At 36.6% G+C, this 26,990-nt stretch overlaps 1 protein-coding gene across 2 annotated transcripts in view; it reads right to left on the bottom strand.

Moving 5' to 3' along the window:
- The window catches only part of ANKRD26 (ankyrin repeat domain 26), a 53,673-nt gene extending 29,472 nt beyond the window's left edge, over nucleotides 1-24,201 (bottom strand). For both annotated transcript variants that reach the window (XM_012732768.1, XM_012732769.1), the window contains exons 1-13: nucleotides 23,826-24,201; nucleotides 20,357-20,471; nucleotides 20,038-20,211; nucleotides 17,511-17,617; nucleotides 15,912-15,982; nucleotides 13,047-13,097; nucleotides 9,685-9,718; nucleotides 8,321-8,393; nucleotides 7,748-7,808; nucleotides 7,473-7,660; nucleotides 6,971-7,100; nucleotides 4,013-4,074; nucleotides 1,620-1,713 (exon numbers count right to left, since the gene is read on the bottom strand). In XM_012732768.1, coding sequence (XP_012588222.1) covers nucleotides 1,620-1,713; nucleotides 4,013-4,074; nucleotides 6,971-7,100; nucleotides 7,473-7,660; nucleotides 7,748-7,808; nucleotides 8,321-8,393; nucleotides 9,685-9,718; nucleotides 13,047-13,097; nucleotides 15,912-15,982; nucleotides 17,511-17,617; nucleotides 20,038-20,211; nucleotides 20,357-20,471; nucleotides 23,826-24,061 — 1,396 coding nt within the window. In that variant the 5' untranslated portion in view covers nucleotides 24,062-24,201. The remainder of the gene's footprint in view (nucleotides 1-1,619; nucleotides 1,714-4,012; nucleotides 4,075-6,970; nucleotides 7,101-7,472; nucleotides 7,661-7,747; nucleotides 7,809-8,320; nucleotides 8,394-9,684; nucleotides 9,719-13,046; nucleotides 13,098-15,911; nucleotides 15,983-17,510; nucleotides 17,618-20,037; nucleotides 20,212-20,356; nucleotides 20,472-23,825) is intronic.
- Nucleotides 24,202-26,990: the final 2,789 nt, after the last annotated feature.

Here is a 26,990-nt window from a genome sequence, read left to right as displayed (position 1 = left end):
ATAACAATTTTACTATTTAGGGGGATAAATTTTTAATTTCTTTCATTTCCAAAATGAATTTGGCCTGCTACATCATGATAAAGGATTTTTATGAAAGGTATCCAAAAAATAACTATCTTAGGGAAAAAGTCAAGGCTACTACTGTATTTAATTTCATTAATTGAAAAATATATGTGGCACCAGTCACCACACACATTTTTTGATGTATGAGTTATGAGGAGGTAAATTAGTGGCTAAGTTTTACCCCAATTTTAGTACTTTCTCTTACTTCCACTATATCTGGAGAAGCTGTAATAAAAGTTTTTGTTTCAGTACAAATACACTGAAGTCACCTAAAGTGAGTTCTCACAAGTTTCCTCATCAACTCTGAAACTACCAAGTGAACCAGTTTTTCTGCCTCCTGTTCTTCAATACCCTCCTGCCTCTTCACAAGTATATCTCTAGATCTGTGGTTTTGATCTTCCCCTTTTGCATGGGGTTGTATACACTATATACAGTTTATGATGACTTACTGTCCCACCACTTCATGTTTTCTATTTGCTTAAGAGCAGTATCTTACAGCTATACTTTTATTTCTTCACCTGTTTCCCTCTGACTAGAAACATGTTCAGAAATAAAAACAAACTAGTGCTTTTCCTTGATCCTGTTGTATCTTGAATTATCTAGTGCTCTTTTTCCAGAATTCTCTAAGTTCTCTAAGTTCCCTGGCAACTTAGAACACGGTCTGAGGACCCCAACACTGGCCTCACCCAAGAGCCTGTTAGAAATGCAGACACCCATCCCCACCACTCACAATGTGTACTTTGAACAAATTACCCAAGTGATGCATTAAAATTTGAGAAACTGTAATCTATACTGTTTATTTTAACTTTAACCATCCTTCTAAAATCTACTTCCAAGTTCCTCACTATCACTTACTCAAAACTGAAGAATGAACTTTCCAATAGATTTTTTTTTTTTTAATCAGGCTATTGCTTCCTTAATCTTCTCATAACTGCCCCTGCCCTCCTCTCTTCAGTTCTCTTATTTTGGCCTATATGAAGCTATTCCATGAGGTAGCAATGTTTTACTTAACATTTAAGTATATACATTTATAAGTGGCCACATTCACTATGCTCACCCATGGTAGATAAAATACAGCTTTAAGTGATCTATCTTTAATGTCTTCCCAACAATGAGAGACAGAGTAAGAAAGGGGAATTTTATCCTGCTTCTTCAATGAGTTTTGCTGCTAGGAGCACACCTTATATTCTTCTCAAGTTGGAACGCTCTGCTTTTCCTTTTTCGAAGGAATTTTTCTGCCACCTCTCCCTTTATATACACCCAATTCTCTTCCTTTATTTACCCCCATATGCCACTCTCTGCCTTTCTCATTCATTCTTCGCTCCCACTTTTCCTCTTCTGTATTTCCTGATTTTCCTCACTCTTAGGAGTACCTGAAAGTACACTAACACTCCTTTAGGAAAAAAGCACTGTCAATCTGTTGTTGACACCTAATAAGAAAACAACTTATTTCCTTTTCTTTTTCCTTAGTATGTATTTAATAGGTGATTGTCTCTGGCTGTCAGAATATTCCGTATTCTTGTTTTAATTCAACACTTTAAAAATAAATTTCTTACCATCTACTTGTCCATTTAATGTATTTTTTCCTCTTTGGTCTGCAGCTCCAGATAAATGATCAACATATTTCTGTGGAAGACTCTCAGAAATACTCTGTTAAATTTGATAATAAATAATGAGCTGAAGAAAGATTTCCTAACCTCTAAGAAAATATTTTAATTTCCTAGCTTCAGCATTATTAAACTTAAAAAATAAAGAGAAGCATGTATTCAAAGCCAAAATATTTAAATTGAAAAATTTCATACATGCTTTCTAGGTCAATTCGGTCTTTTATCTCTATCTGGAAACTGACTTTGTAAACTGAGCATAGAAGACAGGAAGGTTTTCACTGAAAAAATACTGATTTACCTGCATATTTCTACAAGGAACTAACTTTAAAATACCTAACTCTATTTTTCATTCCTCAACAAGATAAAAGAACACTAAAAAAAGTATTTAAAATTTGAGAAATTTATATAAAGTATACTAAATATAAATTTTAAATATCTGTAACAATAGAAATTCTTTCAGTGTTAAAAGATACTTGGCATAAAAAACTTTAGTGCACGTTTTATTCACTATAAAAAGAACACTGTAGAAGTTACTTCACTTTGGAAAACAAAATGATTTGGAAGAATGTAACTTTTAAAAATATGTTGCAAGCACTTATTTTAGCTCAATATGGAAATAAAGTAATCCTTTTCCTCTAGTTTGGCGATGTTTTGAAAATTTATTTGTATTGAGGTAACAGTGGTTATTTGTGTAATTGATCTAACAACTAAAGCTTAAAATGAAATTACTTCCACATTTTAAATACATTTCTTTTTACAGGTAAATAGCAAACGATTTCTGTGCTTATTTTCACCACTGTTTAGTTGTGTTAATCTTCCAACAGATTAATTAACCTATTCTGTTACAAACCTATCATGTTCCATAATGGAAAATAATCTGTGTTCTGCACTGCCACGGCTTCTAATTGCTCCTTATACACAAGTACAAACTTTTCCCCATGGCAAACCCAGATGTAAAATCCCAGGTTGTACAGAATGCAGATACTCCGCCTATCGAGACTATGCTCAATGGCTTTCCACAATGATGTTATCAATCTTTTCCATGGAGTCTGATTGTGAGCTACAGGTAGAGTGTGAGTTAACGGTAGTGCAGGTGAGCTGGAATGAAAGAGAAAACACAGGAGAAAAGAAGACATCGAAGGACAAACGTCAGTGTAAGCAGATGCTCAGCAGTGGACAAATGTGATGTTCCTGATGGAAGCAGGCAGCGTAACATCACAGACACAGAGCTGATGTCAGAGCCTGAAATGTTCCAGTCTGGGGGACTGCTCAGTGGCGCCACTTCCAGTGGAGTGTTGGACAGAAGTGGTGACATTAGGCATTGTTCTCACATTCTCAACTGTAGGGCAAATGCTTTTATAGTTTATCATAAAACATGGATTTATTTTAAAGTAAACAATATATATTGCATGTTATCAAGTGTTTTTTCTGCATCTATCAAGATTACTGTATTTCCCCAATTTGTGCTATTCCTCTAGAAGAAAACATTATTGACATATCCAAGCCACACTGCAATCCTTCATAGAATAAACCAAAATTTTGGAGGCTATTCTCTTAAGGATTTTTGCACTCAGCATATGAGACAAATTGAACTTTCAGTTTTCTTTTTTGAAATGTCCTGAAGATTTTATAACAGTGTCATGCTGGACTCATAAGAGGAATAGTAAATTTTCCCATTTTCTCTATTTGAAGTAAGATTTTGTTTGAGATCTCAGTGAGTCTAACTGAAATGCTTGGGAGGTTTTATTTTTGATCCTTCTGGACCTGGAACTTTCTTTGTGGGGAGATTTTTGTTGATCCTGTTTTATTACAGTTTAAAACATCTTTAACAGAAAATAGACTCCTCAGGTTTCCTATTTTCCCCTATATTGGTTTGTGCATTTCATCAAATTTTCAAATTTAATGTCACAAAGTCACACCTTATATCCTTTTAAAATGTCTGTGGGAACTAGATGCTTATGATTTTTATCTTCTCTTGCTTTTTTAAAGATCAGTTTTGCTAGGTATTTAACAATAAGTAATTTTTTTTCTGGTACATATTTTTTAACTTCTTTTCTTAATATATGTTTTCCTCCCATATCCTTCATGTTTAATTTGCTACTTTTATTCCACTTAGTAGATTCCTACATGATAAATTTCACTCTTACCAATTGGCAGAATTATACTATGAAAAAGTATTAAATATGGCATGTAATTACTTTACTAATTATATATTAAATCTACAATGAAGCAATTAAATGGGCAAGCACAGAGATGAGAAAATAATATCAAATCAGAGTCTTTTACATTTTAATATCATTCAGTGCTTACACTGGGAACAAAAAATTAATAGAAGACAGTACCTCAGAATCCCAAGGTGATTCTATATCTTCCTCTTCTCCTAATCCTAATGCTGACATCATATCTATAAAATATAGACACAGATACATCAATGACCACATCTATTACTATGAATTATTTCAAGAAGTCTACCTTCATTTATTAATATTTCAATAAAACATTATAGCAGAAAGGAATTTTAGAAGGTTTGAGACATTTCACAAGAAAAACCTGGTATCAGAGCACAGTTTGGTAAGCAGTATTGTTTGGACCATCTTTCATACTTAAGAAGAAAGAGAGCAAAGAAAAATACTTAAAGGAAATAGCTATTGACTGGCTTACTCGGAAGGGGTGACATGTCTTTACGGGTTATGGACAAGTGGAGGTGCTGTGAGGCAACACAGACATAAGCCCAGCCAACTTTCACTAGTGACAGTCTCCTTCTGGGCCCTCCTCCTCACTAATGAGCCAGGTACAGATAAATTCTCCCTGACATACAGTGCCTCCTACTGGAAAAGTGGAAGCTCTAGACCCCTAATATTTAGAAAGCAAATAATGGGGAGATGAATAAACACTACAAGCAGCAACCTATGTTCTCAGAGGAACACTATACCACAGAGAAAGAACATTTGAGAGCCTAACCAAAGGCATGCAAGATCAGTTCTTCTTGCCAGATATAGATCTCAAAAAGGTACAGAGTGACTGGCTGGATCAAAAAACAGAATCTAACTTCTGCTGTCTCCAGGAAATGTACCTAAGCTCCCCTATGGCTCAGAGTCAAGAGTTGGAAGGGAAACAATCTTACAAGCAAACAAGACAATCATACTTTTATCAGATAAAATAGACCTCCAGCTAAAATCATAACAAGAGACAGGGATGAACACTATAAAGGGAAAAACACATCAGGAAGTCATAACACTCATCAGTATATACTCATCAAACTAAGAAGCATTGAAATATATGATAATCACTATCAAATCTAAAGACAGACATTGGAAAAAATACATTCACGGTTGGGGCTTCAACACTGCCTTTTACCAATGGGAAGATTAACCACACAGAAAATAAGGACACAGTAGCCTTAGATAAAGAATTAGACCATATAGGCTTAAAAGACTTTTATAGGGTGGTACACCCCCACACCCAGCTCAATACATAATCTTCTCAAGTGCACATGGGACATTCTCCAGGACTGATCACATGAGAAATATCAACAAATTCACGAAAAAGAATTATACCAAGCTTCTTCTCTGACCATATGGTATCAAACTAGAAATCAACCACAAACTAAATGAAGGAAAACCTTCTAATATGTGGATATGGAGACTTAATAATATACTACTGTATGACTATTAGATCAAAGAAGAAATCAAACATAAAATAAAAAATATCTTGAGACAGAAATGAGGACACAGCCTTCCAGAATTTACAGCAAAGCAGTATGAAGTAGGAAATATATAGCACATAGCAACACAGGACCAAATATATATAACACACCAGAGACCAAGTAATCTTATCTCTCATGTAAAGGAACTAGAAAAAAAGGAAACAAAAGCCAGTTGAAAGAAGGAAGTAACAAAAATTAAGGCAGAAATAAGTCAAAATGACAGTCCAAAAGATTAAAAATTTGCTATGTTGAAACAATAAAATAGACAAACTTTTAACTAGGTTCACAAGAGAAAGAAGGGAGAATTCAAATAGAACAAGAAATGAAAGAAGAGAATTCATAACAGACATCTTGGAAATTCAGAGGATGGTGTTCATGTACTATAAACATTTTGTATGCTGGTAAGCTCAATAACCTAGAAGAGATGGAAAAATTCTTAGAAATATGCAACCATCCTACGTTGAACAGAGAAGAAACAAGAAAATCAATGCAGATGAATTACAAGCAATATATATATATTTCCTTGCTTGTAATATATATATCCAAAACCCAGAAACAAGCATTGGTAAGGATGTGGAGAAAAAGGAACCCATTCACACTGCTGGTGGGTACATAAACTGGCCCATCCCCTATGGATACCAGTTTGGAAGTTTCTCAAAATATTAAAAATGGACCTACCATATGACCCAGTAATTCCACTTTAGGTGATTGCCCACAGAGTACAAAAACACTGATTTGAAGGGACACACGCACTCCTTGCAGGACTATTGACAATAGCCAGGCTATAGACTCTACTGAAGCTCCCCAAAGCAGGTGAGTATAGTATCCGTGTGCAATAGCATCCTACTCAGCTATTTAAAAAGAGAAACACTTGCCATTTGAGATAACATGGATGGAGCTGGAGAGCATTAGCTAAGCAAAATAAGACAGAAGGACAAAGAAAAATACTGAATGGCATCACTCGTAGGTATGAGAGAGAGAAACAAACCAAAGGGTCAGATAAAGTCAAGCTAAAAATAAACCCTAAAAAGCTGAGGCCTTAGAACTCAGGCCACTAGAGGGGAGAGGGGAAAGGGTAAGACCAAAGTGATGAAGCAGCACAGAGGACTATGGGAGTTTGCTGGTGGGTGCTGTGTAGAAACAAGAGGTGAAGGGGGAGATACAAAGGCTCTGAAATACAAACAGTGCTTAAGCCAATGTCACTTCAAAAAAATAGAAAGAAATGGATATCACATTTGGATCTGGACACTTTAGGTTTGTTTAGAACCGTTTTTTAAAAAAAGATTTATTTATTTATGCACACAGAACTGGGGTACAGGCCAGAGGTGCAGAGGTGGCAAGAGGATTCACCAGAGACAGAGTGGGGAGCAGAACAGGCAGATCTACGAAGTACACTGATGAGGGGAGCAGCGGGAGGGTCAGGAGAGGTCTGCTATGCCATGTGGGTCACCTCCAGGGCAGGCGGGGATCGAACTCACCATGAAGCAGCTGCAGCTAGTTTGCAATGCTGCACTTCAACCCGCTGCGCCACCAGGGAGGGCCTTATACCACCATTTAAGAATAAAAAAATATGAATAACTCTTCACTAACTTACCACTTCTATTATTTTTGTGTGCTCCATCAACAAAAGCCAAGTTGTAATTATTTGTGTGCTCTTGTGGAGCACTTCCATTGATATCATTATCCTTTTCTTCATGTCCAACTGCTGTCTTTGTTGCTTCTTCCTAGAAATTTAATTTCTAATTAATGGATGGAGATTAAGAACCTCATTTCCATAAATTTCAGAAATTTTAAATACTTTCAGACCAAAATAAATGGGTAACTTATTTCTTCTCTTTATTCTCAAAAAGATCAAACACCTCTACCAAGATTATACCAAACAGTAAGCTAAAATAGTTAAATTGTGAACTATTGATGGTTAATCTTCATAAATCTCAATCCTTTGCACATCTCTTTTGTTATTCTGTGCTCTACTATAATCTCCAGGAATTAAAAATTTTTTCTAGGATTCTTTCCATCATGGTAAGAATCAGAAGAATGGCATGTATACAAGCATGGAGGCCATAAATTTTAAAAACAGAACAAAAATAACTTACTTTTGTATGATCAAGAACTGCTAAAGACGTGAGAGGCTCAGTTGATGGAAAAACAGGATGAGAAAATTCCTGGGCTTTAATGGGTGGTTTAGGAAGGGTTTCAACTATATCTTCATTTTCACTGTCAGAATTATTGTCCTCAGATAAGGATCTACTTTCTGGTCTCATTGTGCCACATTTGGCTTCTACTATGGTAAGAACAAAGTAAAGAGTAAATAAGACTGTCTATATTTTCAAATCAGTGAATAACACAACATAGCCTTCAGATCGCTTACTGCTTTTCCTGCACTGCTGAGAAGCAGTCATTAGCTTTGCAAAGTTTAGCTTCGGGACAGTCTAGGAAAAAAAAACAACAACACAGCTTTAAGAATGGCAAGTAATCAAATTGTATAAAGTAACTATAATAGCACATAAGTAGTTTCCAAATGTTATTTCCTTTCTCATAACTGATTATTAAACAAATACAATGATGTCCATTTGAATATTTTCTTTACCAGAGTAATCTAAAATAAAAAACTATCTCTAAGTAGCTTAAAAGTATTACTGAAAAAAAATTAACACTACAAAATATAAATTATTATATTTTGACATTTGCTTCTCTGATTTATACTTGCATGAATTTTTACTTGTAGGGGAAAATGAGAATTTACTTCTAAGCAGTACTGTGTATAGATGGACTAGAAGGCGAACAATCTAAGTAGTTTTTATTTTGTTTGTCAAAAGATGAAGACAAATGGTTGTATATATTCAGTTGAGAAAAATGGGGGAAAAAATGAGAGGAACATTTAGATAATAAAAAGAAACTAAATTAAGAGCAAGAAAATTACTTTCACAAAAGAGCACTTTACCTTGGTTTCAAAATCTAAATCTTCATCATCTGATGTAGGCCATGAATCATCAATGCCAGGTTTGCTGGAAAGCCTTGAGAGATAAAGTACAGACTAAAAGTGAGTGATTTAATTTCCGTATTAACAAAAAAAAAAATAAGTAAAAGGTAGGCTATTTAAATATTAAGTTTCTTGATATAATTTAAATTTGACTTCTGTTTTTAAGAAAATTTTCAGTTTTCTATTTATTTCACTGCTCGAAGCATGTAAAATATTCAATAAAAACGTAATCTTACTTCCCACAATAAAAAGTGACAGCCTGTATCTTGGTCAGGTCTGAGAATGCTTTGTTTTCACCAAAAGTCCTGACCTATGTAATTCAGTAATACTGAGTCTCCTACTTTTTGACAGGATCTAAGCTACCCTCTATAGTCAGGGTGGAGGGAGATACCACATTCTATTTACTGTAACAAGTGGCTCAAATTATATATTTAGATAGAGACCTTAAAGTTTGCTGGCTCCTTCAATTAAAAAAACAAGCAGCAGCCTGTTGAGGGGTCCCTTGAGCCCTCCATTTAATATGCCCTTCTACATAGTTCCCAACATCCTGTGTCCATTGTTCCTGTAATTTATCTGAGTTGGTACAAACCCTAATATTACGATCTCTTTTCTAAGACCCTTATACCTGTCCAACCCAGTGTTATTCCTCCTGAAACAAACACTTCCCTGTGTATTCCATTCCAGAGACCATGGATAGCCCACAGCTATTATTCATTTACAGTAAAACAATCCATCTGAAGCAGTATAAGTTGTTATTCGTTATACCTAAGAAGACATGGTTGATTAGGGCTTGCTTATATAGAGCTAAAGTTCTGGCCATAGCTTCAGAGATCTACCTTAAAACCATTTTTTGACTCTGTAACCGTCAAATTATTAAGGTCAAATGCTTGGACAAACCAAGCTTCTTGGAAGAACTGTAAAGCAAAGTTAACATAAACTAAAGTTAACTTTCTCCACTGATCTGATTTTGATTCTCTCATCACCAGTGCCACACAAGTACACATCGGTCTACACTGAAACGTAGATGGATGTGGGAGCAGGCCTGGATGACTGTCAACTTTTCGGTCAGTCACCTTGATAATAATGGAATCATGAGTCCATTAATCAACATTCCTGAACCACAGTCACCTAATTACTTTTTTAAAAAAAAAGAGCTATAGCAGCACAGCTACTTTGCAAAACTATTGAGATGACTATATGAAATAAGCTGGTAAGCACATAATATTGTGTGTAGTTGAGGGTAAACACTCAACAAATATTAGCTCCTTTTCTCTGCACCTAGTTAGCAAATAATTATTTTAATTAGTAAAATCATCCCATCGTACCTGCTTAAAGAATATTCTTCAGAACTCTCATCCTCTAGTAAAGACAAAAGTAAAATACATTTTAAATCAACAGAAAAATACAGAGTGTAAAAATACAAGTGTAAATCTGACGTTTTGCTAAAACGCTTTTCTCTGGAGCCACACCTGGAGTCTGTACTAGCGTGAGCTTTCTACTACGAGTATAGTATTAATGCATTCAGAACTCTTTATGTCCTTGACCCTTTATATTTATCAAATGCAAGATGACTGAAATCATTTAGCAAATTTGGTACCTACATATGAACTGTTGTTAACAATGAAATGAAACTAACATGAAATGGTATCATTAGCAGAACCAGCACCATAAATTGTCAATGTCAAACTTAAATAATATGATTTTTGTGGATGCCCACCATTAGTAGTTAGAGGGAGTATAAAAATCTTGCTGCAACACAACACAACTTCACCTGTTTAGTAGAGACTGTTCAGTTTGGGATGAAACACCCTGTCACAAGAAGTTTGGTTTACAGTCACTTATTTTGCAGAAAGGCAAAAGAGGAAACAGACTTCATCGAGTTTTATTTCCAAGTGCAAGATGGGTATAGACTTTGTGATTTTAGTTTTATAAACTGCAACCTGTTGAAATTGCCTCCTTCCATTAGCGAACTCTTTCTCTGTACCCACCTCTGAGCAGGATGGGCCAAACAGTTAATGCTGTGCAGTAGTACATGATGTCATTTTTTTCAACCTTCCTCACTATGTGGCACATATCAACAGAAAGCATGCTTTTCCAGCTTATAAGGCATATTTCATCAGATATTATGCCGATGAACAACAACAAAAACCATAAAAGACAAAAAACACTTAAAAACTATTTTCAACCATCTTAGATCTTAACTTGTAAACATTCAAAAAGACAGTCACTATATGATTCCACCATATTCTGCAAAAGGCAAAGCAATGGAGAGAATAAAAAAGATCAGTGGCTGCCAGAGATTAGGATAACGGTTAGATGAATAGGCAGAGCACAGAGGATTTTAGGGCTGTGAAGCTCTTCTGCATGACACTACAATTCTTGGATACCGTCATTATGCATGTGTCATGGATTTAGGCACATACTCATAAAATTCACACCACCAAGAGTGAACCCTACAGTCAACAGGGATTCTGAGTGCTAATCATGAATGAGGGTAGGCTCAGGACTTACAACAAATGTGCCATTGTGGTGCAGGACATCAGCAATGGGGGTGCCTGTGCATTATGGGGACCTGGAAAATGTGGGAACTTTGCACTTGATGCCCAATTTTGCTATAAACACAGAACTGCTATGAAAATGAGTTATTTTTTTAACTATATCCTCTGACCCTGCTACTACCAAAGAGCGATGATATTATCAGGACACAGTCACCCTGAAAATTAAGATAAAGATTAAAACAACAGGGCCCTCCCTGGTGGCACAGCAGGTTAAAGCACTGCACTGAGAAGCTAAAGCCACTTCACATGAGTTTGATTCCCGCCTGCCCCGGAGGTGACCACATGACGTGGCAGACCTCTCCTGACCCGCCCGCTGCTCCCCTCAGCAGTGTACTTCGTCGATCTGCCTGTTCTGCACCCCACTTTGTCTCTGGTGAAGCCTCTCACCGCCCCTGAGCCTCTGGCCTGTACCCCAGTTCTGTATGTACAAATAAAATAAATTTTAAGAAAAAAAAAAAAGATTAAAACAACAGACTGTGGATATTATCTCCCTAACTGAAGTATACAAAGATACTTAAAGCAAATAAGGCTGATCATATACTTAGAGAGCACAATAACTGATAAATATGACTGAATTTCTTACTTTATAATTATTAACAGGATTTAGCATAATAGGAATCAAAACTGGATCAATTTTTATTCTAATTTAACATCAGTATCAGTTGGCTAGGCAGAAATTCGATCAAGATGGTGTTATAAAAGGTTTGTTGCATTGTTCCCAGGAGGATAATTTGAAAGTTATCCAGAGGGACAATAAACCTGGAGGGTCCATGACTTGGGGTGAAGCTGGAGCAGCTCTTGGATATTGGAGACCAGCATGGACTGCACCTGAAGAGACTCATGTTTCATTAAATAAGAGGTGCAAGGAGGGAGTCTCCTGGGGTTGTTCATCTGGGGCAGAGAGACCTGAATGGTGGGGAGGTGCACACCCCTGACTAAGGACACATGGGAGGAAGAGCCGGGCTACTCCTGCCAAACCAGGGGCCCAGTGGCAAGATCATAGTGCCCTGAGCAGCCCTCACCCTTGCCCACCCCTCAGGACTGGTACTGACCTCTCAGAGCACACTGACAGTGCGCAGACTGCAGGCTCAGGTCTGCAGCCCCAGAGAGGAGGGACATGGGCAGCGCCACAGGAACAACCAGCATCTCCCCCACAGCACATTTCAAACAACACTTGGTCCCCTCTAGGGTATTAGTGCAGTGTGGGAACACTCTGAAAAGGTGTGACTCTATACCTGATAATGTGAGCCACATTACATGAATTTAAAAGAGTGTAGTATACTCATTTTATCTAAGAATTATAAGGTTAAAGAAATAAAAAGGCTAGATTATACTGATCTAATAGTGTCACAGTAATGTATGCAAAATATATGTTAAATATTCATCAAAATTCAAAAAGTAAGGGGCACCAGAATTAATACAGATGATGCCAATGAAACTAGTACCATGTTAATCACCATAGTATCTGCTACTAAAGAGGACTTTAAGACAACAGCAAAAACTAAGGCAAGATTATAGTTGCTATGCAGAGATTTCAAGAAGCAGGCCTGAGATTTCCATCTTTACCAAGTCCTGTTTGAACAGCTGACCCATGGTTGGTGCTGGGAACTTGGACTTAGAAGGAGCCCCGACCATTCCCTTACTGATCGATAAGGGTGGCTCACCACGTCTCGGCAGTGTGTGCAAACAGTGTGGTTTGTGCTGAACACTTGGCTTTCCTTCAGGGACTGTGGGAGTTTGGCACATGCTAGTGACTAGATTGCAGATGAAACCTCAGGTATCCAGACTCTGGCACTAGTAGACAATAACTCACACGTGCTGCCCTATTTTCATGTTGGAGAAATTAAGCAGCTCTTGGCAATGTCACAGGAAATGACTCTTGGAAACTTGAGTCTGGTTTCCTCCGGACTGCCCCGGCATTTCTCTCTTTGCTGATTTTGCCTTGCACCCTGTCACTGTAACAGATGGCAGGCATGATGACAAAGATAGGCTGAGTCCTGTCAGTTCCAACCAAATAACCAAGGGAGTGTGACTTGGGGAGCCTCTAACATGAGTGCGTTTTATGAAATTCTTACTATTTGGGTTGATGTAATACATAATTATCATCAGAAGGTTATTTCACAGAATACCTTTCCTTGATTCTCTTTTCCTTGATATCTGTCTTGCAGGTTCCTGTACTTCTGTCAATTTGATGAAAGGCATTAAAAAAATAGAGGAAACAATGATGTCAGAAGAGAATGTGAAACAAGCAGCACTTCTATTTTAATTAGAATTTTTAAAAAGCACCAATAATTGGCAAGATGGCCTATATCACAAAAACTATGAAGAAAAGACAACACAGTCAATGGTCTACAACTAAATGGTTTAATTCCTTTTTAAGATAGTTATGAATCAAATAGGTCACTATTTGTGTAATAATTATGTAAAATAATTATGTAAAGTGTATAACTATCACAGGTAAGTATAGTAATATACTACTCATTAGTTTTTGTTTCTAAACTTTTTTTAATCCTTATGAAACAAAAAAACACCACTTTCTTATTAAAGGCAGTTGTTGAATGAGACAAAATGAAAAAGAAAAATGCACCCAAAATGTAAGATGAGTTGTTATTCCACCCTGTGCAGAGCGGATTTGGTCACTTACAATCAATAATTGCAATCATTGCAATGATTGAGGAAGAGTGAGTTATTTTATATGTGGATGACTGGAAAGTTTGGTAATCTAATTGAGTACATAATCTAGTTAAGCCACAGATTATCAATTTCTGAAAAAAAAATATACTATCAGAAAAGCACTTCACACTAAAACTATGCCAGATAAAACTGTGTCTGAAAACCCAGAAGGCACTTCACTCTTGGCAGAACAGCATCGGTAATTCTGTGGCGGTGATACAGATCCAAAGAAATTCAGCATTGGAAACTGACAGAATGTGAGATAAACTTCAGGTTAGGTAACCAGTGATCTTAAAAGGAAATGTGCCCATTTGTCAAACATGCATATGTCAGATATGTGTTCTGACTGTAGTAGATTCCAAGACAACTTTCCACAGGATGACATTTAGAAGGGAACACTAACAAGCAGAGGTAATAGAAGTAGGCAAATGCAAGAGAATCCTGAGATGGCATGAAAACAGTCTGGGCCTGACTTTTACTGGCATCATGAGAATTCCCAAATTACTGAGAACTAGTAAATTCAAAAACAGCATCTTATATTTTCTCCTAGTATATTAGCTTTCTGCAATAAAATATTTAAAAGACGCCAACCACTGGTCTGTAGAGGAAATCTGATCCAAACATGAAGCTATCAAAAACATGGCTGTGCTATGATTCACCCATCAGCTAGGGTCTGACAAGGGACGGCTGAGTTAGGGTCTAGGCTTGAGGTTGTTGTGGCCAAATTTTTATCTCAGTATGCCTCTAGAAGAGTTCTTCCAGAATGTATTGACATTCTGGATGTAGGTAGGGAAGACAACCATTTTTCTTATGGCATACCCCAAGGCTTTGACAATTCTGGAAAATGCTGGCACATGTACCCAACATCTGACCTAAGGTGCGTATGGATCACCACAATTTCTCACAACACCAAATGTAAACACCACTCAACCACCACCAAAAGATCAACATTTTAAATGGAGTAACTGAGCTTCCTGACTTGACTATTTCAGCATGGATATGTGAAAACTTCAGAATGGACTGACAGTAGCCACCAAAAGCTTATCTCACAGTCCCTTTATGATTTCCTTCAACCTTTACATGAAGGATTAGCAACCTATAACTCATAGACAGATACCAGCCTGCATCTGATTTGAAAGATAAAGCTTTAATGGAGCACAGTAACATCTATTCCCTGTGATTGCTTCCCATCACAATGGCAAAGTTGAGCATACATGACAGAGAACAAATGGATTAAAACATTAAGTAACTGGTCCTTTATAGGAAAAGCTCTCTAATTCCTGCTTTATACTATAATCCATGTGCCTGACCTCTCAAGTCCACTCTTGTTACACTCATGCTGAAAATTGTTCAATGAATCCTTGCAGCAAATATAGCTGGCACTTTCCCTAATAGCCAGCCGTTCCTTAGTCTGTGTGTTCTTACTGAAGAATCACAATTTGGGGCCCCTCCCCACTCCCAAAAAGAGGAATGGTTGTCCTAAGCTAATCAATGTAACCACATTTCCTTTACCAGGGACTGGTCTAAGGGTGTGTGCAATATGCATAATCTACTCTACTGTGATTAACATAACAGGGGACATCTACTACAAGCTTCTGAGTTTACTTCCTATTTAAAAGACGCACATGAAGAAAATCAGCCCTTTCAGCCTCTGGATTTTGTCATGTGGGAATATGATGCTTGGAATCATTGCTAATTTTCTAACAGGGAAAGGAGACAAACACTTCCAATCCCACAACTGAAAGAGGGAAAACTGGAATCCTGATGACATCACTGAACCTCAACCCTGATTTTACCATTTCATCCATGTATTTAGGCCACCTGTTAACTGTAGCTAAAAGCAGTCTACCTGATAAGTCTCCCACGGTGCACAGGGTTCAGGGTAAGAGTCCCTCCTTTTTTATACCACTAACAGGCTGTCATGAGCTTGCCTTCACTAGATAGTCACCACTTTCTCAACCCTGCCCACAGCACTTTTCGTACCAACAGAAGTGAACTGCAAATTAAAATTCTGCAAAGTTCACTCCTGCATTAAAGTCTTTGCATTATTGTTCACTTTTTTGAAAACTAACTCCTTACCAAGAATGTAAAGTCTCTGGCCCTCATTAAATAACAACAAAAAACAACAAGTAATTTTGTTACTACTTTTTTGACTGCTGAGCTATCAGATTATCTTAAGGATGCTTTCTTTCTGGTATTGGTACACACTGACTAAGTTCTGCAGTTTTTTTGTTTGCAACCTACTTATAATACTTGACAGGTAAAATTAATTTTCTAAACAATTCTGAAAACCAGGAGTAGTTTACTAACTAAAGGCTTACCGTGATTGCTAATTGCTGGAGAAGAATTAAGTGTCTTTTCTTCTTTATATTGAGAAATTAGTTGATGATTGCTATGATAAAAAAATGATAATAGTATTACTATTTTAATAGTAGTTTCAGATAATAACAGCGATAATATCAAACAGATAATTAACCTGTATACTTCAATTTTGTATGGTCTATAAACTTTTTATAAAATATAATTTAAAGAAGAAAAAAGAGGAAACTGAGGCACTTGTGAAATACAGGCACTATAACGCAGTAGATAGTTATCTTGACACAAGGGAAGACATCTTGAACTCAGAACAAGTCCTGGGCTCTATAACGGACAGTTATTTCCTCCCAGACAAGTCAATTCTCTTCTCCGTGAAATAGGGACCTGATTACCTTATTTTACAGGACTGTTAGATTTAAAAAACAGCCTACACAAAATGGTAAGACAAATAGTGAAGCAATGGAATAATTTGTTCTTGAACTTCACTATGGAAACAATTTTGGAATCCTCCCCCCACCCCAAAAAAACCCTAATGTGTGTTTTGAAGATGTTAAAAACAAATTTGAAGATATTTTGAAATTTGATATAGATACAAGATACAAGTCATGTAGGGGAATTTTCATTTTTATAGTAAACAGATCACTTGAGAGCTCAATCTTAATTGTGGAATCCCAGGCATGTTGGCGCCCACACCTCTCATGATGACATGGGATTTTCCATAACCAAGAGAAGTTGTCACAGGATGTAAACCAGCAGTAGCATATAGATCTGGTAACACAGTAGAAGGGAAAGTCTGGTCTTTTTCCGCAGCACTGTTTGAATCTCTCTGGCAGCTTAGAATGGCCCCAACTAATATCTTGCTAGCAGGAAAATCAAAGAAGTTCCTAGAAGGATAACTTACTGTGAAGATCTGGGCAAAGACAGGGACTGTACATAGGGCTTTGAAGAAGGAGGGAGGTTCTCTTTGACTAAAGCTGGGAGGCCCACCTGTCAGAATAGGGTGCTAGTGCTTTGAAGCAGTGTCTGACATATATGTAGAGAATTTTTAAGAACTGCAACTTTGAAGTCTAAATGCAGATCACTATGCAGGCTGAGGAATCTGAACCAGCAAGGTTATCCTGGGAACAAAGGTCAATCATTACCAGACCAGCAGGTATGCTGCCTGGTAATAGCTATGCTGCCATGGTAGGGTCAGTGGAAGTCAAATCAACTCCTAGTGATGTATAAAATGCAGCTTTAAAGAAAAATATATTAGCAGAGTTTAAAGAAATACCATAAGAATTAATAAAGTCAATTGTGCCATAAACTAAGCTAGTTCACAATTTACAAAACTACTATGAAACCCCACTAGCAAATCCTCTATTAATCACATGACTAAAAGGATCAGATTGTAAATGATGTCAGCAACATTAAAAAGGAATAAATTTTGCTATATACTTTCATATACTGCTCATCAGAATAGTTGCTTTTTCTCCTGATGACTTGTTGATTTTGCTCAAAATATGTCAGGATTATAAATTATTCTCTTAATGATTTAATCCTCCTTATTTGAGTGATTTTTACCATTCTAAAACAATACTAAAGTTCAAAAAAAATTACTGTACCTTTTTATCTTATCTACAGCATGTATATTTGCTTCCTTCCTTCCTAACAATTCTACCATTTGCTGTTTGTTTTCACTTAGAGCAAGTAAAAGCGGTGTGAGGTCATCCTGTAAAACAGTAAAAATAGTTAAAATTTTTTTTTTAAGTTACACATTCTTAAACTGAATTGTAATACTTATAGGAGATCATATGAATTAAAACATGCAATATAAAAGTGAACAAACAGTGGCCCATGTGTTCTCACACCTCTGCAATTTCACGTGCTCCTCCCCGCCTCTGCCTTTTCAAAAGATGCAAACTCCAAATATCTACTTGCTTCCAAGAGTCATGCTTTATCATAGCCTTTACCATGGTATGTTATAGTTTTAACTTATTATTCCCCATGTAAAGCCAGAGATTATTGAGGGCGCAGGCTAATATTGTTTTTCTATCTCCAAACTCTAAACATACTGTAATGCTTTCATTACTTATTAATATGGATTAATAATCAAGCTGATTATCTCTTGTGTAGTGTTTCTTAAATTGTATTTCCAGGAATATATACCCTTACCAGAAATGAATACACCCCAATGGAAACATCCCACAATCATCTGTTATTTGGAAATATTTTTATACATTATACGTTTAAGGATAATGAAATCTGCTTAACTTTGCTTAATCCCTATTTGATAATACTTTTTTTGTGGCAAACACAAACATTGCAGTGATAGTTCTGAGAATTTTTCACCAAAAGTAAATAAAGCTTTTCTCCAGATATGAACTCATGTGGGTCTCTTCTCTCAATGGATCAGGATCCCAGATGTCAACATCAGGCACTCTTACTCCAAGTGGGTCACTAGAGAAATGGGCTCTGAATTAAAGATACAGGTTTCAAGTGAACTTTGATTGCTTATTATTCAATGATCCAATAAGGATTTCCCTTATTACAAGATGATAAATTGTTATCGTAGCTGTCAAAAAGCTCAGTATGTAATTTTATTCTCAATTATAGTGACAATTATAATTGAGAAACCCTAATGCAAAAGTACTTTTTCAAATATCCATTTTTATTCTGATCTCCATTTCCTACGTAAAATCACTTTATATTTTAGGTGAAATATTAATTAGGAATAAGAATATATTGGCTCACCAATAAAAGTTCTAATAGTGAAATTTTAACCAAATTAAACACATTTTAAGAAAGAATACTGAGGAGAAAGATGTAATATTGTGTGCAATATGCATAATCTACTGTGATTAACATAACAAGATTAGATAGACAGTTGATACATATAAGCACATTTTTTTAAAAAAAGATACTGAGAAATTTTAATTTGAAAAACTCATTTAGAAGAGATTAACAAATATATGAAAGATATTATAAACTGATAGGCTGTCTTCAAATCTGGAAATCTTCATCAAAATACACAACAAAACAAGAATCGTAATCTCAGTGTTTATACAGGCAAAGTAGGTGGCCCAGTAAGTGAAGAACCTAAGTAGGGACAGATCAAGCTGGAGAACACAACCCTCACATGGCTTAAGAGTGGTTTCCATGGTGATAGGGCCTGATGTATGTAATATTCAGTAGGTATGCATGAAATGTTTTGTGACTAAAAACAAAAACAAAACAAACAAAAAAAAACATGTATTTTGTAGGTCTGCTAGACTTAAAAGGCCTGTCAGCCACCATGTTGGTTACATACAGTTCTGCATTCAAATGCAAGGTGAGTCCAGACCAGCCAATTAGTCATCTAAAAGAAGGCAGGATGCCAGACCCTACAAGACTCTTTATATTTATTTATTTTTAAAGATTTATTTATTTGTGCATACAATAATGGGGCTATAGGCCAGGGGTGTGGGGGCAGGGGTAAGAAGATTCACCACAGACAGAATGGGGAGTAGAACAGGAAGATTGACTGAAATACACTGCAGGCAGCTCAGGAGAGGTTTGCCTCTCCATGTGGGTCAGCTCCCCGGCTGTGAATCGAACTCAAGCTGCAGTGGCTACGGATAGCTTCATAGAGCTACACATTAACCTGTTGTGCCACCAAGAAGTACCAAGACTTCTCATATTTAAAAGGAGCCTGTCGCTTGATCACCCTGAAACGAGAGGTATGCATCACCAGGTGTGACCGGGATGCATGGGGACCACTGATGGATGCATAACCCTGCCCTTCCAGAGACTGATGAGCTGAAGGCCTTATCACTAAGATAGGACCAGGCATAGAGAGACTGGGGTATGGCTACCATCTCAATATCAAGTCATCAAACAGATTAAAAAAAAAAATACCTTGGTAGCAGACTCACCTTCCTCCGGAAACCCTGGATACATATGCACACTTGTTCAGTTTCACTCACCCTTTTTCTTTGTTCCCCTGTTCCACACAATTGATGCTGTATTATCATTCTATCAATAAAACGCCAAGAGCTTGCTCTTTCAACACTGTACAGCATTGTACAACTTGCTCCACAACTCCCTTTGGTGAGGTGTTGCCAACACAACAGTACTTCAAATAATTTATAAATAGAGTTGGTTGATCTGTACCTTGTTTCTGACTTCAACATCTGCATTGTGGGCCAGCAGCTTGGCTACGATGGCTGCACTCTGGCCCCCCACAGCATAGTGCAGAGCAGTATTGCCATAGACATCCACGAGATCTGGGTCAGCGCCGTGGTCCAGCAGGATGGCCACACACGCCTCTTGCTGGCATTGTACTGCCTATCAGTGTCGTAACAAGAAACAGGTAGTAAATTCTAGGATCAAAGTAAACGTTCACCATTTAGTGTTATTTAAATGAGATAAATGCATGTTTATTGTAATTAATCACATCCATCTCATACTGACACAGTTGGCTACTACCTACCTTCATCAGGGGTGTTCTGTTTTCGCCGTCACAGAGGTTAAGCTGGCATTTTCTCTCTACGAGGAGAGTTACCACCTCTTGATGGCCATTGGCACAGGCCAGATGGAGCGCAGTCCTGTGAAAGTGAGAGGACTTTTGAGGAAATTATAGTGTACTAACTCAAAACATACATATCATGGAACAGTGAACATTACATGGCAAATTCCCATGTCTCTAAACCTACACTGGAAAGACACAACATTTACCAGCACTTATTGCTCACCATAAGCAAAGAGCACTTCACTTGACTGGTAAGAGAGTAGATTCAGCTCAGCTTGGATTTGAATCTTACTTTGTCACTTATTAGCTATTGCTTAGCCACTTGATGCCTCATTTTCTCATGAATAAAATGGGGATGAAAAGGAATTGTGTGATGCTTAAGTGACAATCTTTGCAAAGTGTTCTAAATACTCCCTGCATAAAGAGCAGCTCAGTACTGTCAGGTAGTACTATTTATTGCCATTACTACCAATTTATAGACATTTAAACTAAGAAATATGATACAAATATACCTTCTTTGCAGTTATGTTTTTAAGATTAAACAGAGCAGTGCATTTAATGATTCTAAGATGCATACTTTCTCACGGGATTCATGTTCTAGTTATATGGTTGGCACTTAACGAAATTACAGTTATTTTTTAAATTCTGGAGAAAGAGGACTAAACAATAAAATGAAACATATTTTTAAAAAATTGATCTTACTTTAATTTTCAGGAAACATTAAGTCAAAGGAAATTGAAGATTATGTGACTATGATAGCTCATTTATTCAATTATTTTGAGTCAGAGATCGTGTGAAAATTAGCTCTTTCCAATGATAAATATTAGTACTTAATACTATTATAAATTTTCAAAAAAGCAAGTAAAAGTCTTCTTTTACAACTTCCTACCCTCCAAAAAACTTTTGTTTGAAAGGATGGAGAAAACTTCAAATGAGATTAGGTCCTAATACACATTTTAGTTTTAAAGTTCATAACTTTGGTAGGGCAACATTAATTTTCTACGGATAAAAGAGTACGGGAAGGTAGAATATACCTGTTACTTCATAGGTATCCAAGCTATATCTGATGAACAAAAATGGATTGAAAGAATGGATAAATATAGATGGAGAATTCAAAATACATCATACACACACACACACACACACACACACAAGTATATATTAACCTGTATATAATCTCCATTAACAGCTCTAATAAAGTTCCCCAATAGCTTTAATACACTATATACTCTCAAGTTATCGAGGCAAAGTCTACCTGTGTCTTCACATTATAAGCTGGGAATTCAGAACAGTAGGTTAAAGAATGTACAGCTTAAGTGTGTAAAAGAGCTGAGGGTGCCATTTGTTCAAAATTTTCAAAGAAAATTTTACAAAGTAAAGCACTGATAATGGTAATTCTCATCATTTATTCCTACTATTTTTAAATTCATATATGACTAAAATTGTTAACAAACTGAAATAAAGCTACATATATAAATGTATGCAATTAAGTGTATACAGATTAAATCTATCAGCACATATAAAAATTCTTCTGAAAGGCCAAAAGTTATCAGAAGGGACAAGTCCTCAAGAAAAATTTTTCAAAAGTGAAATCTCTGCAAAATTCATATTCTTGCTCTTCCCCAGGGATATTTCATTAATAATAAATGCATTAGAATTTTTATACATGTTCCGTGTAGAAATAGTAGATTTTTTTAAACAAGAAAAATTCACTTAAAATACAAATGCTCAAAAACAACAAATTTTATCACATTTTATACAGACTTTTGGCTAACATTACACTACAGTCTAAGTGTATGTGAAATCAAAGAACAAAATGATCTGCTAAAGTACTAAAATTTTTAGCAAATTAAAATAAATTTGATTCTGAACCCACATCTATATGGATGTTTATGGTTGCAGAGTTAATTATAAATTCCGTTGAGTTTTAATACATTGCTTTTTAAAGCAGTCTAGATAATAGTTCTAAAATTCCTAAAGATATTTTAGGGAATATATATATATATATATATACATACACACACACATATATATATATATATTTTAAGTGTGCTAGGTATAACCAAGGTGCCTCTTAAGCAGCTTAAACTTTAATAAATAGTATAAATACCACTACTCCTCATCATCACAGTCTCTGTGGATGGAAAACGTGATTTCGCTTATCTATTAACTTAAATTCATTTCCTACCTGGGACACTAAATATTTTTTCCCATGTCCACTGGTCACCAGATATGCAACAATTTATCTGTGCAATCTTCAAATTAGTCTAGTTTCCTTCTTGTTGATTTCAAAGAATTCTCTTTTAAATGAAGACATTTTTCATCTGATATAAATATGCTGTAGATATTTTTATTTTGTTAATATGATTTGATATACAAAGAGCTTTAATTTTTTTATGTTACTGAATCAACCTTCTTCCTCTTGAAGTCATTCTTAGGAAGGCCCTGGACAACACAAGAAAGGAACAAATAGACATTTGTGTTTCCTTCTGGTGCTTTTCTCATTCTGTATATTTAACATCTCATCTGAAACCTATTTTTATCAGATTAAAAAAATCTAGTTAGTTTCTTCCAAACATAATTAGCTGGTATTTCACCATTGTAAGATTTCACCAATAAATCTTACATGCATTTGGATGTCTGGGTATTTACTATCCTGTTCCATTTATTTAACTGTTTTAATTCAGTTGTGAGTTAATGACTAGTTATTGGAAAATTTTATCACATTTTAATATCCAAAAGGCAAGCCTTTGTCTACCATACAAAAATTTTCTAAGTTTCACCATAGTAAAAGGTAGCATATGTAACTCAAGATTTTTAAAGCCTTCGTTTGTTTCTTGGTTTATGTAAAACTGATAAATACAAGAACTCACACTTAGAGAAAATGAGATTTTCTGTTCAAGAACCCAGAACCATCTTCCCACTTCAAAATTTCCTTTTAAGGTCGCTCACATAAGAATATATACAAATAGGTATAAACTGATATAAAGTGGGTACTAGAGTTCATTCGAAGAATTTCCAGCCTAGGAGTTGTTCTCTTATGGGAACTATCATTCTCATTACGTACTTTTCTATACTATGCAATGCTACGGTATAAAAATGCATACATCAAAAATAAATAAAATGTATATGATTTTAAAAAAATTGATACTAATTGAATCTTTTTTAAATGGCCAATAAAGTGTTCTGTAAGGTTAACTGTGAGTGGACGCAAAACGGGAACGTTTATGGGGGGCTTGTTCTCGATGACAGCCGGGGCGCTAGACCCCACTGACAGTTTCCAGGACCCAGAGGCTGCCGAGTGTCAGAGGGATGACAGCTCCGCGCCGTCCGCGACTGGAGGGCCGGGGGCCACCAGGCTGAGCCCAGAAAAGTGTGCGCCCGCCCCAGGTCCTCCCGCCTCCTCCGTCGGCCTCGCGGTCCCCATTACCTGGACATCTTGTCTCGATCATTCAAGCCATTTTTCCCCAGCAGAAGAATCTGCTGCACTGTCGCTACGTTGCCTGCGCTTGCAGCTTTGTGAATCTTTCCGAGATCTTTGTCGCGGAGGCAGTACCCAGGCGAACTTGAGGTGACGGTGGGGACGCCCGCGTCAGTCTGCGGGCTGGTGGGAGAGCCCCAACGCCACGCGCCCTTTCCACTCTTAAAGCCGAAAATCTTCTTCATAGCGGAGCCTATGGGCTTCACAAACACCTCACTTCCCCTTTGGCTTTTCTCCGCCTCCAGAGTACAACACTAGGGCCACAAGTAAGCCAATCGATGGTCGCCACAACGGTATCAGCAGTCCAGGCGGTTGCGGTTTTAAATCTTTTGGACTAGGCTAACTGTAGCCAAGCAACGACGCTACACGCAAGTGCGCGTGCGCGCCTCAGAAAATGGCGTCACTGCGCCTGCGCACAGAGATGTAGCAGCCAACAGGTGTCCAGTGCGCATGTGCGACGGAGGAAACGCGTCTCAAATCTCAGCGACTGTAGGCGGGCTGTGCTGGGTTAACTTCTGGAGTTGCAAGTCAGTGAAAATTTCCGGATGTTTGTGAAAGTTAAACTCGACCCTGTGGAAAGCAGTACGGCTGAGCCTGGAATGGCGTGGAACTTAAAAGATGCTAAAGACCTCCTTCCCCAGAAAACTCCCCTAAAATCACTAAATCTACTTACTCCTCAATCTTTTCCTCTTCTCCATCACCCAGCGCCCAGGATACCTTCGTGGAATTTAACAAATGCAACGACAGAAAACGGAAAGGTGCTTTCATGGTTCCAGAGATTGTGGCAGTGTGTGCCATCATGTGCAAATATAGGAGAAATCAGCGCACGTATTTCAGATGACGTGAAAACACATTTCTGAACGTCTCAATCTCCCATTCCACTCAGGCTTTTTTTTTTTTTTACTTTATCGCTTTGCATTTTTTAATAAATTAAATCTCTGATACTTTCAGAACATAATGTACCACTTTAAACTTTAAAAAATGGCTATTCACTTGTCCCAAACAATCCATGTTTTCACACCTGGATTAAAATACTTTATCTTACATTACATTCTGAGGTACACTTTTCTGCTTCTGGGTTTTCTATTCTTTTCCACTAAGTGATCTATTGCTTTTTGCATCCCTACCCTACTATTTTAATTCTCTTATAAAACGTAAATATCCATTATTGTTTTCATTTTGTTAACTGTCATTGCTTTTGTTGTCAAACCTCTCCCCCCAAAAAAAAATCATTACCAAGTCTGACGTCAAGGAGTTTACTACTTATTTTACTTCTGGGAGGTTTATGGTTTCAGGTTTATGATTTTGTATCCTGCACTTTTATTAAAATCATGTCATTAGTTCTAGCAGTTCTTTTGTGTCGTTTTAAACATCTTCTATGTATAATATAATGTCTACTGCAAATAGTGATTCTTACTTCTTCCTTTATGGTATGCCTTTTGTTTCTTTTTCTTCCCTAATTGTTCTGGGTGAGAAAACCAACACCAGATGAATGAAAATGATGAGAGTGAGCATCCTTATGTTTCCAATCTTTCAGCTTTTCACCACTGAGGATAAAATTGGTTATGGCCTGTCTTATATGACCTTTATTATATTAAAGTATGTTCTGTCCATACCTGCTTTGTTTGAGAGTTTTTCTCAGTAATCTACATCTATTGAGATGAAAATTTTGTTAAGAAAACATGATTTGAGGCAAAAATATTTCCAAGTTGAATTCAAACCGACATGAGTAAAAATAAAATTATGCTTAAAATACGTTAAAAGCTACTGAAAGAATAATAAATGAGATTCAGCACATTTCAGTCATCTGGGAAATCTGGATTCCATAACAGTCATTTTAGCTATAAGTATTTACATTTATCTACTTCACCATTGTAGACAAATAAAATGGTTATGTTAGCACAATATTAAATGACTAATATCAGCCTAATATGTTAACAATTTATAACTTACTCTCTTAAAATTTCAAAGGTAACACAGGTCTTTACAAAGCATAAAACACAACTCAATTCTTACTTTGTTGTTCCTGGAAACAAAGTATGCTTTTAAACTTCATAGAGCAGATACAATTGTAGTCTATATAATTTTTAAAATATTCAACTGGATACAGCATTTAGTCATAATCAAATATTTTGAATTTTCTTTCAAGAAGATTGAAAAATATTTCCCTTTCTGGATAATTCTGTTGCTGCTTTCTCATTTTCATACTGATACATCCTTTCTTTTAAATGATTGCATTCATTGATTAGCTCCTTACTCCTTTCTTCTGCATAAGACCTTGTTTTCCACTTTCAGCCTGAAGTCTTTTTATCACATCCTGAAATTGGTCCTGGATATTCATTACCCAGCTTTTCTTTAATATCAGTTTTGTGGTGAGCATCATCCAGCTGCTGTCGAAGCAACATATTTTCACTTTGTAGCTAAGACAATCTCTCCTCTAAAAAATCCTGCTTTCCAATGTATTTATTCACTTTACCTTGTTCACTTTGATACATCTATTCAATCTCTTTCTGACTGTGTGTTTGGTGTAGGTCTCTTTGTGCCCTTTCTAAAAAATACCAAAGTCTTTTCTCTGAGGGCATCTCTTATGTGATGGAGTTCATTTTCAAGGCTATTGAGTTTACTCTCGGCTTTTGAAAATTTCTGAGAAAGAATCTCATTGTTATCTTTTAGGTTAGAAAAATCAAAACTCATGTTGTCCTGTGAGTGAAGCCATTCATCTTTTGCCCTCTGGAAAGTGAGTTCTAGGATGCCTGATTGATCGTGACCGTGTATGGCTGAAGCCAGTCTAGAGGGGAAGAATTCGATTTGTTTCCAGTCTGTCTTTGTTTTGTTTTTCACTCTCCAGTTTAGAGTTTAGCACTGAATTCTCAGTCTTCAGAACGTTAAGTTGTCTACAATGGTGGGATAACGTTTTTTGTTAACGTTTCCTCATTCAATTTTATTGTCTTAAGATCATCATTCTTTTATAATTTCGATGTCCTCAAAATATTTATTTCATTTTCCTAGTTCTGATTTCTTATTGTATCTATTGCCAATTCTAGCATGGCGACTTCTAATTCCTGACTTGACAGGAAGACCTGCCAGGGCTCCGAGCGGGCGGTGGGGGCGGGG

The sequence above is a fragment of the Condylura cristata genome, unplaced genomic scaffold (genome assembly GCF_000260355.1).
Source record: "Condylura cristata isolate star-nosed mole 26May11 unplaced genomic scaffold, ConCri1.0 scaffold00035, whole genome shotgun sequence".
NCBI lineage: Eukaryota > Metazoa > Chordata > Mammalia > Eulipotyphla > Talpidae > Condylura > Condylura cristata.
The sequence above is the reverse complement of the archived record's forward strand: the minus strand, read 5'-3'. Positions and strand labels throughout refer to the sequence as shown.